The following is a 24131-nucleotide window of genomic DNA, read 5'->3' on the forward strand; positions in this document are numbered from 1 at the left end:
TTTTGAATACACCTTTTGATATGAAGGTTGATCTTATATTTTCTTTGCAAATCTGTCTTGCATTGCTTACAGAGTTGTAACATCCTGATGTGCTTTGTTCACCTGTGAAAGCCTTGCATTTTTCCTTTAAATATGTAAGTTGTGTTGGGTGCCATTATGAAGAAAAAGCCTTAAAAATGAGACTATTATTGAAATTCCTAGTTACAATCTTGGGTGCTTCATATTACTAAGAATAAAACAACAGGGTAAATATTGCTTTCAATAATTAATTGAGGCGCTTTGAAGTATTCAGTGTCATTTGTCTGCAAGCTGAGATTCATCAGTGGAAGCATAGAGCTGAAAATGGCAGTGGGGGGGAAGACAGAGTTTGCGGTGTGGAGGAGGAAAGTTAAGGAGCTAAGGCTGACCATGTGTGACAGGGAGCAAAAGGCTGTATTCAGCAGGGAGCATGGAAAGGACCTCTTCAATTGATCAGTCATGCTTCTAAAGAAATCAGTTCATAACTGACTACTGTCATGCCGAAGATACAGTCAAGTTTCTCATATTTAGCTAGGCTATTATACCTGGAAATAAAGCCACCACATCTTCCAGAAAATAACTTTTCCTAATACCCCAACCTTTAAAACAGAAACTGTGAAATATATTTTTTAAAGACCTCTGTATTTCTGTATTTCTACAAAAAACAGGTGTTTTCCACTATACTTATGTACAGGTTTCATAGATTCTCCAAAAAAAGTATTCAACTTATGAATGAACAAGAATTATAGTTACAAACTTCGTATATTTGTAAATACCACAAAAAAATTTTAAAGCAACACACTTTTAGGCAAGATTAGAAGCAACTCTTACTTCGGTTTGATTTTGTTTTCAGAAGTATCTAGTCCTTATATACATTTAAATGCATCATTTCAGAAGGGGGAAAAGCTTCCAAATTTATGTTTGGAAGTAAAAGTAATCAGCATCTTGGTAATAAATTAATTAGTCTGGTCTTTTCTATTTTAGTCAAGAAAGCCAGCTCTAGCTATGTCTGCAGCAGCTCTTACTAATACTTTGGCTCAGCCCCAGGAAGACCCGCAGCTTGTATTTGAAGATTTAAATATGATTAATCAGCTACAAGAAATAGTGAAAGTAGCTGTCTAATAGACGCAAGATGGAGGTATTTTATCACGTGCCTAGATTGCCTTTCCTGTACGTGGTGTTTATGACACAGCCCATGGGTGCTGATCTCCCTACCTGCACGGTGCGTCATCCTCTTCCAAAAAGCTGGCGTGATTTAGACCAGCAGTTCGCCAGCATTCTTCCTTTATGTTACCCTCTCTTCCTCTTTTCACTTCCTCCACAAAAGAATGAAAATCATCCAGAAAAGAAATGCAAATTAGGAAAGAAGCTTGATGACATATCTTGGATATTCTCTCTTTATGGTACTGGATGTTATATTCTACGTAGATGCTGTTGTCTGTGTGCATTCAGTCTTGTTTCAATAGACATCTTTAATTCATGTTTTTCTTATCCTTTTAGAGGGTCGCTGAAAACCTTTGTTCATACAGTGCATCTATTACAGAAACAGACTGATCTAGGATCCTTGCCTGTGGCTGATGTATTGTACAGGTTTGTAGTGACTTTTCTAATTGTAGCACTTCTAGACCAGCTCTGAAAATATGTAAGTGCATTTACAGATAAATGTCTTTAAATGTGATTAAAAGGCTTTAGAGTTATTGAAAGCTCTAGGAAAGATCAAAATTTAGTCAATTGCAGAAGGAAGACATTAGAAAGTCAAATCTAAAAGGATCTACTAATTGTTTTGGGGTGTTAAGTTTTAATTTTTTTAATTAAATATTGATGATTCCTTTAAGTGGCTTATGAACTCTGACGGAGAGTAATTACTTGAACTATATCTTCATCTCAACTTTTGATTTAGCTAGTTTTTGCTATCAGCTATCACTGTTTTCTATGCATCTTACTTTATTTTCTGCTTAAAGGTTGTTGCTTTTGGAGGGAGGACCTGGCTCACCCTCTTGTTTGCTTGGAGGAAAGCACATAGTGTCTTGGGGCTTTGAAGACATGTTACCTGCGCCCGATGCCAACAGTAGTTCCAGCACTGAAAATAAAGGTGAATTATTTCATGACTGTCAATATTAGCAGGGGAGGACAAGATGCTTTTAGTGACGATAATGGTTTAAAAATTAATGTAAGGCTTTGGAGTTGGAAAGAATTTCTCCTTTTCTGTTGGAAGTAATGTAAAAGCAAGTACAGTAGATATCAAATAACTGAAAGCTGAAGGGTTTGGAAGGACCATCTGGAGAGAGAACTGGGCATCACAGGAGTGTCTCAAAGCCTGATATACAATGAGAGGGAGGGCAGCAACTCTCTGGGTGCTTTGTTGTCTTAGTCTGTACGTTCAAAACTGAAGTTTTGAAATCATGGACCTAAATTACAGGAGTACTAAATTGTTTACATTGTTTGGCTTGCCATACCTATTCTCATTAAGTTAATCTAACGAGATATGTAAATGATTTGTTTGCTTTTTTTAAAGTTGATTTGGGGATCAGATAGAAAACATCATCCTGTTTTTATATTAAAATTAAGAGGCTAAATCTTAAGTCTGGTGTGTTAATGATAGTATGGCTTTTTTTTTTTTTTAATTACAGCATAATGGGGTTCAGAAAACATTGCTTTTCAGTTGCTGAAGATCAGATGCTATTTTAAATTGTCTGGTAATCAGGCTGTAGGAAATGATCAAAAGCCGTAGATCCAGTGACCCACCCTGACTTCAGTGGGAATTTCGCAGAGAGGTCAAACTGAGTTTGGGTATTATCCACTCATTAGTCTCTCAGTAAGCGTAACTTATTTGTCCTGTGCAGTATCACTGTATTCAGTAGCTAGCTATCATTGGCAGAGCATGTTTATTTTTAGAAGTACAAGTTCATTGCTTTCTTTTTTTTGGGTTCCCTTTTCCTATTCTACTTTTGTTTCTGTCCAGTGTTTTATATGGGGTTTTTTATGCCTTCTCTTGTATTTCTTTCCCTGAATTAATTCTCAGTTTTTGCTGCTTTGTTTGCTCACTATTTTTGCACTAAATGAGAGTTCATATTGTTTCAGAAATACTAGTTCAAGCTTTGATGACATCTCATTAAGTTTAATGCAAGCCATAGGAATTTACAGAGCTGACTTGTCATTTTAGGCTATCTGCAAATTTAATGAAGACATCTATATTTTGAAGAGGTGGTTTTGCCATGAGAGTGGCTAGATGTATTTTTTTTTTCCTTTTGCTAGCTGACTGTTCAGAAACTGTAACCTTAAATAGATTGACTGGACTGGTTTATTGACATCCCTGTTACAAGGCTTTGCCTTGTGTGTACCATCTTGATTGTTAATAATTACTACTTTGAGTGAGAAAGCTATGTTCAAAGTACATTTTTGTCTTAATTTAACCGGTCAGAGGTGGAAGGGTCTGCTTACTAGCTTTAAGAGAAGCACAAAGTTGTACCAGGAATTAGATCAAGGCTCAATATTGGATTATTCCTTCCTCACAAACAATTATGTTATACCAGCAGTCCTGAGCAAGAAGACTTGCATAGTCATAAGCCTTACTTGTATTTTATCTTGCTACCAGTTCTGAACAGCATTACCTGTTGCAAAATTGGAAGAGAATGGTCTTCTGCTCATTTGCGTCTTTCTGAAGGCATTTAATAGCAAATACTCAACTTGTTTTATATTGTAGTGAAGGAATTTTCTGCTTGAAATGCTTTCATTGAATAGTCCTGTGTTCCTGAGCATGGTTGGGTATGCTGGTCTAGTTCCTACTGTATTTATAGTTTTGAATAGTGTGCAGAAAAAGCAAGTTTAGACTTACTGTTTGGGGTTTTTTTTTTTTACAGCAGCTTGGGCCATAATACCCAAAGACAGGTCTTTGACACTGAAATGAGAACACAACACAGGAAAAATAAATTATTGATAAATGAATGATGTACATTTGAATCATGAAAAAACAGCGCTAATGCCACTTACTATCTCAAAAGAGAAGCTGAGTGACTAGCATCTAATTCTTGTTAAGTTTATTTGGCAACAGCAGGAGGTTTTAAATAGTATAGAATAGTATTCGTGTGATCTGGGCACCTCTGTAAGGCTTGAAAGAAATGTAAAAAAAGAGTGGACTGTGACTATGTTACAGTACCTCTCGGAACACTAAGTCATACATTCAGTATTAAAAAAATGGTTCTGACCCGTTGGTGACGATCTGTCGTGAGCATCTGTTGGTTTCCAGTTGCTGTGGTAGCTACCACAGAAGCGTTAATGACCACGGAGAATTTCCAGTTTGGCATATTACAGAGGAGGTCTCTGCTCTATTCTTCCTTCCCAATTCAGATGCAGACTTAGGGCGCTGTCTTGCAGCAGATGGGCTCTATCTTTATACAACGAATTCAGTGGGCAGAGGAATAAGCAAATTAGGATCTGGATTACATGGTACTTTGCGGTAAGTGACAGTTGAATATTTGCTGTTCTGCAGATCTGTTTTTAAAAAAAAAAAAGTTATTGTTCCGGTAAACCTCTCTCAGATGTTAGGTGCAACAAGACTAGAGCATATTATGCATTTTCATTAAATGCTATTTTACTGTTTTGTTTTTTTCATCTGAAATTCTTCTCGAGTATATTTTCTCTAGATCTCTAGAATAATTTAGGTTGAAAGGGACCTCTGGAGGCCATCCAGTCCAACCTCCTGCAAAGAGGTATACTAGCAGAGTAGCTGGTATTTTAAATTTTATTTAATTTTTTAAAGGTGTAGTAAGTTGGTTTGTTTTTTGCTGAGAGGGTTATACTGTAGACTGGTTCTGTGACCTTTTTGTTTGTAGTTGTACAATTGCTGAATTTGTAAGTATTTGTTTTCTAATTACGTCATTCATTATATAAATGATTAGTGTGGATGTGACTCACTGTACCTTCTTGCTTCCTTATTGCTTGGAAGTCATGAGGCTCCTTATGCCTTAGGTCTTTTACAGTAGAAATTGCTGCCTTACGCTGACTTGAATTTATGTTCAAAGTTCAAGAATGTGGTTGCGAGTTGTTTGTAGAAAAACAAAAAAATATCACAGGGTTTTAAAGCATTTTAATATACTGCTTTTTTACCAGGGGTTTTGTGTACTGCCGTAATGAGGAGCTGGAGACCGGGTGGGTTGCTTTTGGCAACAGCAAACTTCTCCATCGGCCCGTCTCTTTTGATAATAAGCCTCACTCCCTTTTCCAGGTCGTGGATCAGCATACCCTTCAGGTAAAAGGAACAGTTCATTGCAGAGTTATAGTAGAGTAAGGAGATGTTCTTAATCACAACCATTTCTAGCTTTCATTAGTTTTGTCCTTGAAGTTTCTTTTTTTTACCTTGTGAAACTGCCTTTTTATAAACCTCCATTGAAAGCATTGCATGATGGAACTTGTAAGTTATGTTACAGATATTCCTGTTCCCATGTGCTAGAGCGTGAGCGTGTGTGTATATATATCTGTGCATGTATATGTATGTGTGTATATATGTACATGTATATGCATATACAGACTTACGCTGTATTATGGTAGTGTTGCAAGAGCTAAAATATAGTATGGTCACATCATAAAGCAATCAAACAATAGCAAAATGGACTTTGATTCAAACTGAAAGCATGATCTTCCTGAACAGCTCATCATTCTTCTACTGTAACAAAATTCAGGTATTGTTTCTGGTCTAATTGTGTTTTGTAGATAAATAACTGTCATCCTTTGTAAAAAATGGATAGTTTGTTTACTTTGAGTTTTCTCCTGCCGTGGTTTTAAGGATGGATATGCACATTTATGTCCAGTGTGTTTCCTGAAACTGAGAACGTTTCCGCTTTTTTTCCAAAGTTTTGAATAATGTTTCAGAGAAGTTGCAGAAAGCAGATAACTCTTAAGCATGTATATTTTCCTTAAGGTACTGTGGGTATGCTCTCAGTCATTAGAGAGGAGATGATAATTTTTAGGTATGTTAAATGTTTAGATATATAAGCTGTGTTGTATGCAGTAGATCCATTTGGCAAGCATTACAGAATACCTCTTTGTAACAAATAAATGTAATAGTACTATTATGTCCAATAGTAAACCTCTTCTGGACTAACTGCACTTGATCTTAATTTATTTATTTTTAAGTACGCTGTTAATAGTCATAAGAACAGACTTCAAAATAAGAACTGTTAAGATACTCTCCTTCTTGTAGGTATGTCAGATAATCCCAATGCCAGTAAATCACTTCCCAGTTGGCAGTACCATGACTACCGTGCATCTTTCTTCAGATGGTACATATTTCTACTGGATTTGGTCTCCTGCAAGCCTCAATGAAAAAACACCAAAAGGCCACTCTGTCTTTATGGATATTTTTGAACTTATAGTAAGAAAATTATGTGTTTTCTATGACTTTGGAGTTGGTAGCATGACCACTGCTTAATTAAATATCAGTGTTTTCAAATCAACATGTTGGGTTTGAATATTGACATGTGTAGGCTGAATAGCTGTTTGTAATGTGTTTATGAAATAACTTTTAACCGAACAGAAGGCGTGTTGTGCAGCTCTGTCTTCAGAGGACGTACGATTGTCATATTCCAGCAGTATGAATTGTCTTGTAATGTAAAATGTTTTATTATAATTAGCAGTTAAGTTTTATGCTGGGACAGTAATTCAGCATATTAGGATTTAAAACGTTCTTTACTGTGGATCTGCTTCATTGTGTTTAAAAGCCAACCAAAACCAATTGTTTAGTCTACATTGCATTTTATAGCCTAAAATTTTTTTACGTTGTATGACTACCATTGGTTTTAGTGTAAAACCGAATGCATTCAAAATACGAAGTCTAGAGACATGTATCAGTAGTTTGAACTCCTTTTTATCTCAGTGGCTTACATATGTGTGTGTATGTATATACACATATATATGCTTGCATTTGTGTGTGTGTGTACTTTGACAGTGAAGCACCTCAGTCTAAAATTTTACTCATTTATACAGCAGAGCATACAGCAATTCATAGACCTCTAGCATTGATAGTTGAAATTGTACGAGGATTGAGCTTTGCTGGATTATTTTGGGCTCAGTGTCTGTATATCTGCTCAGCTAGAAGTGGTAGGCTATAGTAGTACAACTTCTGGAAAATGCCTAAAGCTGTAAATCAGATCTTATCTTCATTAAGAGATGCATTCTTTAGTAACACGTCCTCTGAAGACTATGGTCTAAGAAAATCATTGCTTATGCTTTTTGGCTGGCAAATGATTTAAAGGCCTCTCTTTACAAAACTTGCCAGTGAAACATCATTAACAATACAGGGAAGTTAAATATTTTTAAGTAGACTTCCATAAATAAATTTAAAATTATGACAAGCAGCTCTGACTTTGAGGACAGACAAAATAGAAGATACTATATTGAACCACAGAGTTGCATACAAAACAAATACTCATCTGTCTAGCTTTTATAACACTTTTTCGTGAGAAATTCTGCCAGCAGGGTTTAAGTTTGTATCCCTACTTGATATATTGTGGTGTTCAATTTTACTGTTCAGTTAAGGTAATCTGTCTCCTACAGACTTTAATATCTAAAAATGGTTTTTTTTCTCCATTTTAATAGGTAGAAAATGGCGTATGTATAGCAAATCCTCTACAGGAACGAATTATATTGATGAGAAAAGAGGGTGAATCTGCAAAGAGTATAAACGAGATGCTCCTGAGTAGGCTGTCTAGGTACAGAGCCTCCCCGTCAGCAACACTGGCTGCTCTCACCGGCTCTACAATCTCCAATACGTTGAAAGAGGACCAAGCAGGTCAGAAGAGGTTTTACTGACTCTCAGTAATTTTTCATGGTTTGTTTCTTAACACATACAGTTATCAGTTCTAGTAATTACTAATCTCTTAGGACATATTAAAAAAAGTGTCCATTTTCTTTTTCTAAAATAAGTGTTTGAGATATATGTGCAGTATTTGCTTAATGCTTGAATAACAAGTTCCTTTGCTAAATTAGGCATTTATTGTGAAAAAAGTTTAAGAATGAAAACTGGGAAGGATACTTGTAGCACCCTTTTTTCTCTGTGTATTCAATTACAGGACTGGTTTATGCTGTATTTATATTATATTTATATAATAATTATATAGTATTATAAATTGGAGGTAGTTTTGCTTTTTTGAGGTAATTTGTGCAATGTTTGGGTATTCTTTTATAGACTTGCTGAAACTACCCAAGTTAATTAGGGAATCTTGAATGAACAATGTTGATGGCTTTCAGGATGATCTTTAGCTTTGTAAGATTTATCTTAAGATGAGATTCTGTTCCGTTTATCCTCATTACTTCTCTTCTTCCTTCATATGCACATGCGTTTTCTTTCTTCAGCTTTAAACAATTAAAGGTATTTCCATAAAAATAACTTATACAGGAAATGGATATGTTTACAGGGAAGCTGGCAAAGAGGTAGCTCAAAGAGCTATTTTAAAGGCTGTATTTTGCCAGTTAACAACTAGAGTGCTACAGAAGAAGAAGAAGAAGTGGTTATTCTTGGATAATTCTTTAGTCAGTGCTCAGAAAAGTGTTGATCAGCTGTGCAGGGGCTAGATCATTATGACTGTATACGTTTCATGTGGAGCAGGAGAACTTAAAATAGTAAATGCGTAGTGAATCTCAAATGATCTCTTCATGCTAAAAGATTTTTTGGCTCTAAGATACTGCTTTCAATATGTTTATCATCATACAATTCTCAAAACAGTTTTGTTTATACTTAAATTTTAAGCTGCTAATTTTCCTGGTTTGAAAATTGGAGATTGCTGTCTTTTTTTCCTAAATTTTTAAGTTCTCTTTAGTTAAATAACCTGTGAAACTGTTTGTGTGCTGCTGGGGATTGGTGCTGAATGTGTGGAATTGAGGCCACCCCCTACATACAACTTCTTAATGCAACTTCTAAATGCTGCAAAATGAAGTTTCAATGAATTTCCCTATTGACTTATTTGAAGCCGTAAATAAAAATCTGCCTTGTTTGCTACCTGTTACTATGAGTTTTTAATGTTAGGAAGATATACATGATTGTGTTATGTTTTTCTGTTTAATATTTCAGCTGCAAACACTAGCTGTGGGCTGCCACTGAAAATGTTACGGAAGACTCCGATATACACATGTGGAACGTACTTGGTGATGTTGGTCCCACCCCCGGGTGGATCAGGCAGTTCTGCAACACGCTCGCTCTTTGGAGGAACAAGTGCTTTGTCATCTTTAAAAAGTAAGTCAGATATGTTTGGGGCAGATTTGAAGTCCTTGGTTTTTTGAAATATAATAAACGTCTCAGAAATTTATTGGAGACTTTTTTCTATGTAGTCCTTGCTTCAAGCTTGGTGTTCAATATCTCGGATGGACAGTTCACAAGCCGAGCAGATCTCATCGATGCTGCAGGAAGTTCGCTTGGACGTGGTGCTCTAGTTCCAGGGCTTGGTAAGAATTAGATCTCTCTTCTGGGAGTACTTCGGAACTCGACACCCCAGCCCTTAGATTCTGAGTAGTCTGTCTGGATTTTAATTTGCAGTGAGCAGCTCTGCAGCTGGTGGAGTTTCATGTCTATGGTGAAATTTTTTAAATTTAACATTTTGGAAGGTTCAGAATTCCCTGAAGCATCTTGCTTTGGCAGTTTCAGCTGCACACAACCTCAAGAAAAGTGTTTTATGTAGCAGAAAAGAATCGTGAAAGAAGTCTGATTTTTATACCCTGCTTATGCTTTAAGGTGCTACAAAGTTCTGAGTGTCTTGTCTCTATATTTGAAAATCCATAACTGCATCTTAGCTGGAAAGATGTTGTAGGTATTTCTGATTTCCATAGTGCTTTATGACTGAAACTTCATGAGTGTTTTCTTCAGGACTCTTTTTTTCTTTTAAACCTGCTTGGTATAAGAAAACAATCTTCTGAACAGTGTCCGTGCTACTTAAACACTGCATATCATTGCTAGCATTTTAATAAGCAGTGTTTTTGTGGCCTAAGAAAGAATGTATTTCTTTAAAATGTTTGAGATAAATAGTTTTAAGTAATATTCTAAATGCTAGGATGCTTGGATAGGTATAACTGTATATTAACCTGTTAGCTTGTTACTAGAGATTTACCTCAGTCATTTGAAACATGTAGACAAACAGGTTATTTTCGAACCTTTAAAGTATGGTAAAGGCCTCTATTGTACAACAGTTGTGTCTCTAATCCACTCATCCCTTTCCTTTTATTGTTTTGGACCCGCTTGTGTTTGTAGGCTTTAAGCTTTTTAGGAGATTAGTCTCTAATAAATTTTTTTTTTACAGTTGCACTGTGCAAACTGTCAGTTTTATTAAAGCTATTATGTTTTTACCACAAGGCCTTTAAAACAAATTCTAAGGTTCTTAATTGTCAATAGCTTTAGTAAAATAAATTTGGAACCTTTTCTCCTCTACTTTGTATAGAAAAAGTTAGAAAGTTAGAAGTTATCTGATGCCAGACTCAACTATTTTTAGTTGATGCACTGTGGCAGTGTGTGAGAGGTTTGCAGAGGAATGATATATGTTATGTACTTACAGATAATGAGCACTGGAGTATTTACCTGAAACAGATGTTGTACATTTACTTGAAACATCAAAAGGGATGTGCATTGACTTAATTCCTTTGTTAAGAAATCTCCTTTTAATGTTTTTCATTCCCATGCATGGTTATTAAGTTGCTGTCACATGACAGAACTTTCAAAACAAATAACTTGGATTTATACCTGCTATAAAAATATTTCAGTCTGTTTTTCTAACAAATATTCTAAAATTTGATGTGCAAAATATTTTCCTTCTCTTAGGTGCCTGTTATGATACTATGAATAACATGATATGGACATGCTCTAATGATTATATTGATCAGTGGTGTAATCCCGGGAACCAGGCGTTCCATTGTGTCTGTCAGAGACTGGGCGTGAGCCATGTCATTACAGAGCCCAAAGGTGAGGTGAACCTACAAGTCAGCATTTTATACAAAGCAGGAGTGAAATGTATGGTTATCATAGAATAAATATACAGAAACTACCTTCTGAAACTTTTTATTAAAAGTTGCCTTCATTCTTGAAAAGTTATTTATAAATATTGGTCATGGTTTATCTTTGCTTTAAGAAAGAAAAAAGCAAAAAGTGAGATGTGTTTGGAAGCTTCCAGATTCTTGCTACCTTTAGCACATTAAAAAAAGTGATGTGGGTAATTCTTTTGTTTATCATGTGGGCGGGTGTCCTGAAGTTAGAGACGATGATGATGTGCTGCGTTTCAGAAGCAAATCCTAATGCTGTAGTCTGTTTGCAGACAGCATTTGAACTGCTTTTCTTCTAGGGGACGCAACGACCACAAATGAGGTTATTAACCAGTTACTGCACCATGTTGGTGCCATGTGTATCCACCAACTCAACCTGCTTGCAGTCAGCAACAATCTTCCCATAACAAATTTTTTGGGCAAGCAACATCCAATTGAAGCACATCATCTCAGCAGTATTTGTGACATTATGGAAAAAGCTATGGTGAATGGAGATACTTGTATAATACGCTGCATCCTTGTTGTCTTTCAGGTACAAGGGCATCTTAAATGTACTTCACAATAAACACAAAAAAGTTGCTTTAGAATACAGGCAACCACTCGATTTTATTAGAATTTGGTTTTTTCTTCGTTGCATTCAGTTTAATGGAGATTGACTTAGCAGTGGCTTTGCAGTATCTTACACACCCATTTAAGTATCCTACTATAAATGTAATTGCCACCTTTACACACTAAAATAAAATCCAGAGAGGTTACTTCCTTATTTCTTTGGGTTTTTCCTTTTTTTTGGACCCAAAGTCAGTTTCTGACTCTCAGATTTTTAGTGGCCTAGATAAATAGTTTGAGAAACTGACTGGAGAAGAAGAGTTAATGTGGACAATGTTCAAGTTTTTAATATTGTTGTGTTTAATTTTTCTTAGGTGGTTTTTAAATTCTTCTTCAGCCCACAAACCGAAAGAAACAGAGATATTGTTAGAAGGTCTGGCCTGTTACTTTGGCAGTTACTGATGGCACCAAGGGATCAGATTTGCTCTGAAATCCAGAAGGAGGTTTGTCTAGCTATTAGGTAAATATCTGTTCTGTCAAATTAAACCTAATTTAGATTTTAGATTATTTGAAAATGTTGTAACAGATGAACATTCAAATTGTATTCAGCAGTTTAATTTAAAATTAAATTTAGGTTGGCATTGTATTTATATCTGTGGAAGAAAGGAAATGCAATGTGTTTGTCATGACAGTGAAATAACAGGTAGTAATTACTTTCTATACTCTTCATTTGTTGCTTTTTATTGGTTTTCTTTAGCTTTTAAAAAATGTTTATTATAATACAGCTGCTAAATTCAAGCAGAGTTTTCTTCATTTCAGTGATGGCTAGAATGACTTCAGTATTTAGCTTGTATAGTTTATTGGTGTTCTGGAATAGGCAAAGCTGATGTCAGCTGTTATACCAGTGTTTCAAGCGACAATACTAAAATTTTCCCAAACAAAAGGAATGGAAGAGGAAGCAGAATGAATAATACTTGAGGAATGCTGTAATATTGAAGGCCCAGGGGAAAACACGGACAGGGTAGTAAGGCTGTCTTGAGAAAGTCGGGTTTATGTTTAGAAAACAGGAATCTCTTTTGGTAGAAGGGTGGGCATTATGTCTCTGGGCTGGTACACCAGGTCATCAAACACTTAAGCATGATGGTTGCTTTAGCTCCACATCATATTAGCTACTGTGTCTCTTGAACCTGATGCTGTGCAATTTCCTTTCTCCGGCTTGTCAAAATAGCAGAATGACTAAGTACAGGGAAGCGAGCAAAAAGTGTGATTGTGTATCACGAAAACAAGATAATGTAAATCTCAAGGACAAGGAATGCTGTCTCAAACGTCCTAAGTACAAATATAATCTGCTTTCAAGTGGGAAGTGCTCCAAAGGTTGAGAACAAAACCTTCTGAAGATCAACCTGCATTTTTTTTGTGTGAATCATGACATTCCGAATTTCAGTGGCTTTATGCAACTCTGAGTGAAGGAAGAACAGCATATCTTTAGTATGATTAGCTAGCATTTTCAGGGTCTTACTTTCTGACAGAGAAAAGTGTATCCCATCAGCTGTATGGACAGCTCCTGCATTTTTCCCTTGTTTAACCCTGTATCCTCCAATGACTTGTAAAAAAAACCTCAGAGGTGGGGTTTAGGTAACATCTGCTTCCTCCTGTTTTCTCATTGGGGGATTCTGATACCAATGGAAACCTCAAACTTAGCTTGCAATGTATGATAACTTTTCCTGATGTTTATATCACAAGTTGGTCAGCATGAGCCAGAGGGAAGGAAGCTGCAATAATCTCTCAGTGTGAAGCTGAAAAAGATACTGGTTTTCTTTTCTACGAGAGTGTTATTTAAAAACAAAAGGGGAAAAGAAAAGAAGAAGAGGTCTGCATAATAGTGTCAATTCTTAAGACAGACACGGAGTACTCATTTGAAGTTACTGTGATTTTTCTCTCTTGATGTGGTAATTCCTGTAGAAAAGACAAAGTTCATCACAAGGTAGAGGGGAGACACATCTCCAGAAGGAGTATTTATGAATAGCTGTGTTGTTTCCGAAACGCTAGCTCTAGAATCTTCTGCTTAGCTTAAACTAAGACTTCTATAAGGAGCCAGTCTTTAATTACAAAACTGTAACAGTAGTGACTTCTTGATTACTGTCTCTTGCTTTTTCCATTGTTCTTGTCACAGATAAGCTACAGCTCTTACCCTCTACCAGAGCTGTCTGAGTCGTTCTCTAAGCCATCATCCATTTTTTTTCTGACATCTGTCTGTTTCTTGAAAAAATGATTGTTCTGTCGTATATACAAATCATCAATGTGGAGTTTCTCAGAAGGAAGCAAATAGCTCTTGAAGCAGCTTTGGGACCTCAACAATAAAATATAGTTGATTACAGGAGATTTCTGGAGAAAGCAACTGCTTACTATATGACTAATATAAATGTTAAAATATGGAGGATGCCTTTCTAAGTTGGGAGAAGCTATTATGTAGTCATTCTAAATGTTGCATTGGACACTAAGCTGAGGTTCTGTGGTGCCATTTTTCTCGTGCATTGAAATTATTTTTTTCACTTTTGAATACGTTAAGTAATACATGGTTTTATTTTTTATTTTAGCTCTGGTTTAAATATCCTGTATCCTGGAGAAGCAGAAATCAATAATTTATTGAAATTGGTCTTAACTGAAGGTGAGAATGTCTTATTTACATGTGAGAGTGTGTTTTTTCTAATTGAAAACAAAAAGTGAAAATACTTCTCAACCCGTGGAGGGAGAACAGTTCTGAATATTGAGCACTAGTCCTGTTAGGAAGTTATGGAAGGCTTCAGGTTCTGCCTCCTGAAGGGTTCCATGGTCAAACGTATGTTAGGTGTAGAAAAGGAAAATTTGTCTCAATCAGACAGCTGTTTGAAAAGGATTAAAGTTCTCTTTAGTCACTATTAGTAATGTTTCTTGTCCAGGTTGTATTTTAGAACATGTAGTTAGCAGTTAGTGTTACCCATGGCAATGACACAGTTAACAGAGGTAATTTTAGTCCTTAGTGAAACAGTAATAATCTACTTGCATTCACCATGAAATGGGAGTCTGGATTTAGAAGCAGCTGATGTGCAGTAATTTGTTACTTCATAGGAACATGTTCATGTGTCGGAGTCTTTGGAATTTAAGATAGTGCTATGTGCAGAGTAAGTTTTAACAGTCTGTAATATCAACAGGGAATTGGGTTACACTGTAAATACAGTAATTTCTGAGAAGTAGCATATATTAAGCAAGATATCTGAGGAAATTAAATTAATTCTGTAAAATGCTGTTTTGCAAAAGTTTTTGCATTCCATTTTAGGAGAGAGAAATAGTGGTCTCTCTCAACTTCGCGACGTTATCCTGACTAATTTAGCTGAACAGCTTCAGAACAACAGATTTGGAAGTGAAGATGATGATCATTATAGGTAAAATGCAACAATACGCTTCCCCTCCTTCCCATTTATAATGTACTTTTCTGTTATTTGCTTTAGGTAAACTTGCATAAAATTCTGCTGAAATTGCTCGTTATCTCACTGGCTGTGTGACCTGAAATACCGTCTTTGTGTCCATAGGGGAAACTTTAGAGAGTTTTTACAGAGTTTTGCACACAGACTTAGTTTTGAATTCCCTGCTACTTGCCACGTATATGGTAAATGTGGATGATAATTCATAAGTGTGATGCGACACTGCTGTCGTAGACTTGTATCAGTCCAGTGCAGGAAATCACTGGCAGTCTGTTGCATTGATTGTTGTTAAACATTTCAGGCTTGGTTTTCTTTGTGTCAGAATCTTTGAAGTTGAACAGATGTTTGTTTGGATTTCACACAGTTTGTGATACAGCTTGCAGTGACCTTTGAGATGAGCTATACAAAATACACCATAATTAGACTGTTAACATTTTACATCTTCCTTGCATTTTTTGAAGACTAAATGATGAGCTGTTGCACTACATTCTCAAGATTGTTGTCCGAGAATCTTGTGTCTTAATCACCAAGTGCCAAACTGTATCTAAAGATGATTTTCAAAGGCTTCTTTCAACTGTGCCTGTAAGTAAAATGTATTTTGATAAAGTATATTTGCCTTTGGCTTCTTTTCCTCCTTAAATCCATCATCTTCACTGAGGACGTAGAGGTGAAACTGTTACAGTTGTGTGTCTTATCAAATACAGGAAGAATGTCTTTTGTTTATGCTGTGCAGGGAAGGAAGAAGCAATTTCTTACAGTGAAGTAAATTGTACAGTAATTCTGAAACAGGTTTATACGTGGGGATATTTTCCAGTTGCTCTGGTAGTTTAAAGGAAGCTTGTGTATCTCAGTCTTCAAAGTCTTACAACAACTTAAAAACCAAAATAAACTCTTTCTACAGTTGTGTATAATGATTCATACAAGCAGAACGGATTATCATTTACAGATGAAAATGAGTGAGAGTTGACATTATTTAATGGTAAAGGTATGCATAGATGTTTTCAGAGGATCAGCTCCCTGATCTGGCTGATGGCAAAGGCAGGGGAGCTTGCATGCAAACACTGGGGAGGGGGGAAGAAGTCGTGGCCTGTGCTGCAGGGGGATGGGAAAGGATTAGTAGCACGGAACCACCATCTTCAGGAACGTGGATTAAATTTAGCTCTGTGGTGGCATTCTCTTTTAAGAATTAATTAATGTTAGAGTACTTGAATATTACCATAACATTACATAGTTGAATAAAATGGTACTGCTTCTTCATATGTTTTCCTAGTTATTTCACAAAATTCAGTGTTTTGCAGCCAGTTTCTTCTCTTAAGGATGTGTTAACAAGCTTGTGTTAAATCAGCAAAAAAAACTTTTGTTCAGGGGAAATTATTTTTTGATTTTGCTTGTCCTCTCCCTTAACTTTTTTCCTCTTCTATATTTCAAAGTACAAGGATTGCCTGAATCAAAGTTGATTAGAGGCTTTTGATAATGTGAAGTGTACTTATTTATGTTAAAGGCTGCATCTTCGTGTTTGCGGTATCTGATGGCTGTACAGAACCACCTCCTCAGTAACACTATTTTGATAAAACCTGATGAAAATGATGACAGTGACAGCTCCTTGCAGGGAGAGACATTGAAGGTACAGGTAAACACCGAGTTTTATTCTAGTATGGCTCTCTACAGTCAGTGTTCCCGTGACACCTCTTGTTTCTGCAGTGCATTCTACTTACACTGTTTTGTTGGTTCTTTTTCTCTTGGTATAGTTCAATTACTGTAGACAGTTTTTTCTTGTTTTGCAGCTGAAGTCTGCAATTGTTCTGTGTTCAGTATTCCAACTTAGGTTCTGTGTTGTCAGTGAAAGCAGACACTTCACTTTCTAAATATAGTATAAGGAGGTTTAAAATGTATTTTAATTAATATGTGCTAGTAAGAAAAATTGTGTGCCAGGAATCTTTTCTTGACACATAACCCCACCACCTTGTCTTCTCCAAATCACTTAGGTGGTCCTTGAAAAAATGTGTTTCAGATTTAAATAGGAAAGAGTTTTCTCATTTGCCTCACCTGGTTTCTGCCTTTTTGCAGTTTTAAGTTATAAATCTTATGTAGAGCCACCTACATCTGTTCTCTGAAATAGCGTGAATAATGTTTGTGGCAAGGAAACTGTTAGAGGAGAAGGTTTGCAGACAGTGGTTGTTTTGTTGGTATAAGGTTTATTAAAATGGTGTCATTTCATATTACTGCTGGAATAGTCTTGAATGAACTCACAGAAGCCAGACTTGTCCTAGCATGCAGGCTGTCTTATAGCAGTTTTTGTAACAGTAACAATTCTTCTATAATGGTATGGACTTCTGAATTCCTGGTATTGTTTGTTAAGCTGGCTTTGTCTGCTGCTCTTTGAGACTTTGTGTGCTTGTAATCTGCTGCAGTTAAAAGTTATTTGTTCAGGCTTATTGAGTAAATGCTAAAATATCGTAGTACTTTTCTTGTCTCGGTATTCACCCATGTTTTCATTGTTCAGTTTCTCTCTCTACAGTGATCCTCATACCTGCTAGGACATTCTGTCACCAATGCTGTACCTTGGCTGGCTGACAGCTCTCTCTCCTGTGCTGGACTTGGGGATTCCTTCCCTCTAGAAACTGGATGTGCATCCTGTAAAATATGCACCTAGTTTCTCCCAGCACTTTGGGCTTAGCATTAATCAAATTTAAGTCTTGGATGAATCTACTGCTGCAGGCCTGCCAGGTCACATTATCATTATTTTAATTTGGAAATCCATCGTTTTGTTCTGTTGTCCTTTTTTATATTCTCTAAGAATTTAAGTATTCTATAACTCTTCTTGTACCTAGGAGCTAAAGGCCAGCATTTTGTCTCTTGCTACACAAATTCTGACAGGATGCGATGAAGTCTTAGAAATGCTGCAACAAGTCACTACAGCACTAATAAACAGTGACATTTCTGATAGAGAGCAAAGGTAAGACAAGTATGAGTATGCTAACTTGTAAACTGTTGCTTTTTGTGGCATATTGTACAAGCACAGTTAGTATTACTTACTTTTTATAACTTCATACTTGAGCTTCGAATGTATAGGAACTGTTTCTTACTATAGCATTTGTTTAGCACTTACCTTTTGAAGAATTTAGACTCAGACTCTCCATGTTAGTACTACTAGCTTGATAATCTATAGAAACTTCAAATTGGTAAGGTTTTAATCCATTACAGTGGTACTTGTGAGCAGGGTGACTGGAAACAAACTGTAGTTACAGCTGGGAATATTCCTGTCAGCTGGGAATATTCCTGTAAGATGGGGCAATTTTTCTTTATATTTCTGACTAATACATCTCTAGTAGCTGGACTAGGTATTTTATCCACGACAAGTCCTGGATGTTGTTATGATATCCTTCATGTTTCATCAGATTGTGTCACCTTGCCCTTCCCTGTCTCTCCTCCACTTAAAAATATATGTTGGGAATGGGGCATAAACAAAAGCTGTGAACCTTTTCTCTCATCAAACAAACACCTTCCTCTCCAACTTGCATTTCAGGTTTCAGTTTCTATGCTTTTCAGTGCCCGCAAGATTAGTTTTGTTTCTTGGCAATACACAATTCCTTTGAGATGTTTTCAGATGGGTTTCATGCTCAAATGGATTTTTGTAGATACAGATTCTCTTAAAGTACTTTGAGCTAAGTGTGCTAGGAGCCTGATGTACATACTGAACAAAGACATTTGTGTTTGATGTGGACTTTAATCCCCTGCCCATGGGAGCTTATAATTTTCTAAGTAATTATTAAACTCTTGATTTACTGTCTTCTGGTCTATCATTGCTTAGTAAGAATTGATAGCAAAAACTAGGATGCTAACACTTTGGAGAAGTTGCAGTGTTTTCAAAATACTAAGTTTTTTGTTTTTTGGTTTTTTTAGTATAATGTAAATGTTCTCTGCTAGATTTTGTATTGCCTACTTGTGCAGTCTGTTACAAGATAAAACAGATGACTTAAAATAGTGGTGATAGTCTCTGAAAATAACTGTTACTATGTAAACCTTGACTCTCCTTACAGATTGAAAGGCCTGGAGCAAATTACAAAGGCTACTATGCTTGGTCATCTGCTTCCCGTCCTGCTGACATCTCTGATGCACCCAAATTTGCAAACTCTAACTATGGCTGATGCCTTGATGCCTCAGCTGGTGCAGCTGGTTCTTTACACAAGTCAGGTATGGTCTTTGTGTCAGCAGTTGGCTACAGAGGAAGAAAGATGTCGCATGCAAGAATGGCTCAACAGCTACAAAAGCTGATAATGCTGAATATTAAATTTGACTTGGTACAACAGTAATGATTTATTGTCATTAACAACATACAGTGTGATTGTTAAGATATTTCAGTAACAAGATCTTACAATGATTTACCGTTTGCCTGTTTCTAACACTCTGTATTTTGTGCCACAGACTGCACTGCTGCTTAAAACTCAGTCCCCAGTTTTCTCAGAACTGAACAGTTCCCCCAGTGGTGCATCAGAACAGAAAGGGAAGCTGTTACCTGATGAGAGGTGATTTTCTTTACATTTAGGTCTTTTCATGGGGTAAAATATCTTAGCTGTAATGTTCATTTGACTGTTGCTGTGGGATAAATCTTAAAGCAGCAATTTTTAATTTTTTTCTTTTTAAAGGCAAAGCTGTATTGGTTTGTACAACTGTCTTAAGAGATATATAAGCCTTTACAAAAGACAATTAGTTCTATAGTTTTTTTGCATATAGAATTAAATTAGTAATTTCTTCAGGTTGTTTGCACAGGGTATGGTTTGTTTTGTTTTTTCCCTTGCCTCGAGCGTTAGGAATTAATTCTTAATGTTCCTCTTACAATAAATTAGGCTAAGGAAAGCCATCATGAGAATATGTAAATTGCTCTGGCAGCATGAGATACAGTATTAAAACCATTGGAAAGATATTAAATGGTTTCATTTACATAGAGAAATATGGTGGTTTTAAGTTCTGCATTTAAATCCTGTGTCTCAGCTCAAAATTATACAGCTTCTGCTTGGAAACAGAAACATGCAGCTAAATTAAATAAAAAATGCTATCGGAGCTATTTTGCAGTGTTGCAGAATTTGTAGTATTAAACAACTTGTGATAATATACTGTGTGAATACTGAAGAATTTATTTTAAATCCTCTGAATTCTACGCTTCAGTGAAATATTAGGCATATTGTTTTATGACAGTGTAATCGGTTTTGGGTGCTGTCGCAGGAGGAAAGTTTTTTTTTTTATGCTACCAGTCATGTGTTAGAATCCATGTATAATACCATTTACTCTTTTATGGTGCTACTTAGCTTGTTTACCATAATTTGGAAATTGGAAAGCATAGAGAAAAGTTCAGATTTTACAGGTCAGAGATTGGCATAGTTATTTCTAACGTACAGAGTTCATGCTATTTAAGTTCTGTGTGTTCCCTCAATACAGTTACACCTAAAATGAGGAGTCAATACTTTGTGTCGCTGTGTATCAATAATGAGAGGTGATTTGAAGTACTTTATATTCAAACATCAAACTATTAAGTAGAAGTCTGTGTGGTGAATTTTAGGACTAATTTTTCACTCTAATTACAGAATGTTGGAAGAGAAAGAAGAACCAGGTTTTCTTACGGGTTTGAAGATCCCTGCTCCCTGGGCTGCTGGGAAGACTGTAGAAACAGTTCATCCCGTCAGGGATAACTATAAATTTAAAGAAACTGTACATATTCCAGGAGCCCGCTGTTTATATCTTAGATTTGACAACAGATGTTCTTCACAATATGATTACGATAAGGTAAGCAAGGGCCAATTCAGAAATTCTTTCTTTTGTGTATATTTCCGTCAGCAGCAGTTCCCGTTTTCATCTTTTCTGTCCCTTGTCTTTCATGGCACCTTATTTCCAGTGCTCAGGATCATGCAGGAGGCTTTTATTGATAGGAGCTTATTAGTGTGCACTGTAATGTCAGTCTAATTACTTCAAGGCTGTAAAGTCCTGGGATGCAGAGGGGTTATTCCTTGTGTGGCATGAGTGTGAATAACTCTTCCAAACAATTCTTGAGTTTCACCTTAAGACTAGATTAGCAAAATGATAGAAAATGTACAAAGAGTTGTTGACGTGAAAAGGCAGGAAGATGAAGATAAATGGTTTGTGTTTACATTACATTATTCTTGAAGAAACAATCTGAAAAGAATATATGCTTAAATCTTCCTGTGTATTGCTTCAGAACGTAATATCCAGAGATTACTTCAATATTTAAAACCTATCAGTTACAAGGATCTTTTGTTAAGAGTTAGGCTCTGTAATTAAGAAGTTTCCTGAAAAGGTGTCAGAAGTAGTGGTATTTATGAAATAGGAGAAATATAGTAGGCTCCAGAGGTATGGGGTTTGGTGGGGGGAAGGGGGTTTGATTTCCCGGCCCCCCCCCCCCTAAAAATTCATGCCAACTGTTACTTTCTTTTAAGTTCATTTCATGATGGCTCAGATTGTCAAAGTTTGACTTCCTTCTCATTTTTGCTGTTGTGTCCCTTATTTCTCAAATTTTAATCTAGCTGCCTCCTTTGTAGATCAGCCCAGTGTGTTTAAACTGGGCAGAACTGGAAAGGTTACTTTTTTCTTCCCTGATGATAAATGGCTTGTTTACATGGATTAATATGAACAAGTATTCTCAATTTCAAGAACACAACTAATAGCACTTACTTTGTATAATCCAAGAGCTACTTGTGCTGCTTACTAATTGTTGACATATATTCTTTGATATAGAGCAAGTCCTGTGATACTCACTCCTGATTATTATTTATAAGTGTCTTTAATATTAATGTCACCCATTACTGGTTAAACTCCTCCAGGAGACTTTGGGCCTCATCGTGTTCCCACAGAAGTCACTGACTAAATATTAACTTTGATGGGAGCAGGATCAATCCATTTATTAATAGAGAGGCAATATGTTCTAGTTAGCTCAGCACGAGGACTGGAAGTTAGGATTTCTCCTGATTTCTGCTCCCAGTTCCGCTGCTGACTTGCTGTGTGACCTCGGGGGCAAGTCACTCAATTTCCTCTCTGCCTCAGTTTCCCCATCTGTAAAATGGGGATAATAATACTTGCCTACTCACCTCACAGGGCTGTTGTGAGGATTTGTTAATGTTTATAAAGCGCTTTGAAAATATAAAGCGCGGTGTAAGTGCTAAGTATTATTATTATTATTAGATTTTCTTGTTTTTCTCTTACAGTCTAACAGTGTATTTTATGTTTTGAAGTTGGTGATCTATGCTGGTCCTAACACAAACAGTAGGAAGGTTGCTGAGTATGGAGGCAATACACTGGGATATGGCAGCCGTAGTGTCTTAGGAACTGGTTGGCCGAAAGACTTAGTAAAGGTACAGTATTATAATCCAACAATATTTCACCTAGAAAAATCCCCTTTGGAAACCATGTCAAGTCCATTTTAACCCTTATAGCGATGAAGTCCAAGCTCTTAAGTGTACGGTTTATCCATGATGAGATCACTTCTTAAGTGGGCTGTTATGTCCTTGGGGAATGACTTTAAACTCAACTGTATGTTATGTGTGATGCTTCTCTCTTGAGCTTATCTTGTTTTGTTATGTCTTACTGGATTTCATTACTGGTGTGTTTCAGTCCTGGAGTCTCTAATGGCACTGCTGTTCTCATAAGTATATCTTCCTAGGAATAAATTCTTGCACAGTCTGAGGCTGTGCGTATTTTCTTAAGGTCCATGGGCATGACTGCATTTTTTTAACAGTAACCCACAAATATAACAAGTCGTAAGTGTAGCGACTCTCCAACCATTTGTTGGGTTTTAGAATTACATTTTGGCAGTAAAACTAAGACAGAAAAAGCCCTCAAACTTCTTGAAACTTCAATATTTCAAGAATTTTGCAGTATGTTCCCTCAGATTGTATGCAGTATCATTTTTTTTCTTACATGTTTGTGCTGCTACATTGCCCCACACTAAAATGGGGCTAATATACATAACAAAAAATAACTTAAAAAGCTCCCCTCAAGAAGTAATAAACTGTCAAGCAATTTCAGACAAGCGCTCAGTTGTTCACAATTAATGGAATTTCATTTATTTTTCAGACATAGGTTTTTGTACTGCTCTTTTAGCAAACTCTTCTATTAATGTGTTGATGTTCTTCTCCTTGAAGAGCTTGTCTGTCTTCCTTCAGGAAGAGAACTGTTGGTTATTGCATGGTTTCTTGCAGACAAATAATGAAAAGAGTTTTGATGAAAATCAAGGCCAAGTAACACAGACTGATAAATTCTACTTTTGATTCTACAACTATGGTGGTATTCTTTGTTTTACTGTAGTTGGCCAGCAGCAAAATTCAAATCAAATTGTCCACTAAAATATATATCCTTAGAAAAAGGGAAGAATCTTAAATCAGAGTATATAATCTGAGATAAAAATAATACTTAGATAACTGTCATTAAAAACATTAATCCATAAAATAAGCCACTTTTATGAAAAGCCTGTTTGTTTGCCTCAATTCTTAAATGTATCTTCTTTTTTTTTTTCCCCTCCTTCCCATCAAAATTTTAAGGTGGAAGGAGATACAGTCACCTTCTCCTTTGAAATGCGGAGTGGTCGTGAGCACAACACTCCAGACAAAGCTATGTGGGGCTTTGCTTGCACTGTTCGAGCACAGGTACTCAAACATGACAGATTCCATGGGATAGGTTCAGCTTCAGTTTATCTTCTGTCTGTTACACACTTCGGATCAAATAGAAATGTACTTCAAAATTGGAAGTTAACGTTTGAAATTTAAAGCAGTAATAGCTTACTTGTTTTGGCAATAAGACAAATCATCTTTTTACAATGGAAAGGACCTAAGTTTTAGACATTTGGCTTCCTTAGCTAGAGATAGCCTGTGGCATGGTCTGTAGCATGCTTAGGGGTTTATGAAGATAGTTATTACCAAATATGTCTTACCCTGTCTCTTGTCATTGGCACTGGACTTGGATGAAGTCACTTTAATGTCTCTTGCTGCTTGTAGATCAGGATTTCTTTGGAGAGATGGGTATCCTGTAACAACCTGGAAATGAGAGATTTAATGAGGGATTAATGCTTCCAGCCTATAAAGAAGA

General features: G+C 36.3%; 1 protein-coding gene across 6 annotated transcripts in view; it reads left to right on the plus strand.

The window, feature by feature from the left end:
- The window catches only part of HECTD4 (HECT domain E3 ubiquitin protein ligase 4), a 79033-nt gene that overhangs the window by 13794 nt on the left and 41108 nt on the right, over positions 1-24131 (plus strand). For 2 of the 6 annotated variants that reach the window (XM_074843964.1, XM_074843969.1), the window contains exons 3-23: positions 1519-1608; positions 1980-2110; positions 4366-4474; positions 5128-5266; positions 6218-6388; positions 7612-7804; positions 9083-9244; positions 9340-9453; positions 10817-10957; positions 11334-11566; positions 11955-12100; positions 14178-14248; positions 14897-15002; positions 15503-15623; positions 16543-16671; positions 17873-17997; positions 19082-19235; positions 19467-19567; positions 20624-20822; positions 22256-22402; positions 23588-23692. In XM_074843964.1, coding sequence (XP_074700065.1) covers positions 1519-1608; positions 1980-2110; positions 4366-4474; positions 5128-5266; positions 6218-6388; positions 7612-7804; positions 9083-9244; positions 9340-9453; positions 10817-10957; positions 11334-11566; positions 11955-12100; positions 14178-14248; positions 14897-15002; positions 15503-15623; positions 16543-16671; positions 17873-17997; positions 19082-19235; positions 19467-19567; positions 20624-20822; positions 22256-22402; positions 23588-23692 — 2887 coding nt within the window. The remainder of the gene's footprint in view (positions 1-1518; positions 1609-1979; positions 2111-4365; positions 4475-5127; positions 5267-6217; positions 6389-7611; positions 7805-9082; positions 9245-9339; positions 9454-10816; positions 10958-11333; positions 11567-11954; positions 12101-14177; positions 14249-14896; positions 15003-15502; positions 15624-16542; positions 16672-17872; positions 17998-19081; positions 19236-19466; positions 19568-20623; positions 20823-22255; positions 22403-23587; positions 23693-24131) is intronic. The other 4 variants (XM_074843966.1, XM_074843965.1, XM_074843967.1 and 1 more) reach the window with 4 other exon arrangements.

Source organism: Strix aluco, chromosome 18 (genome assembly GCF_031877795.1).
Source record: "Strix aluco isolate bStrAlu1 chromosome 18, bStrAlu1.hap1, whole genome shotgun sequence".
Classification (NCBI taxonomy): domain Eukaryota; kingdom Metazoa; phylum Chordata; class Aves; order Strigiformes; family Strigidae; genus Strix; species Strix aluco.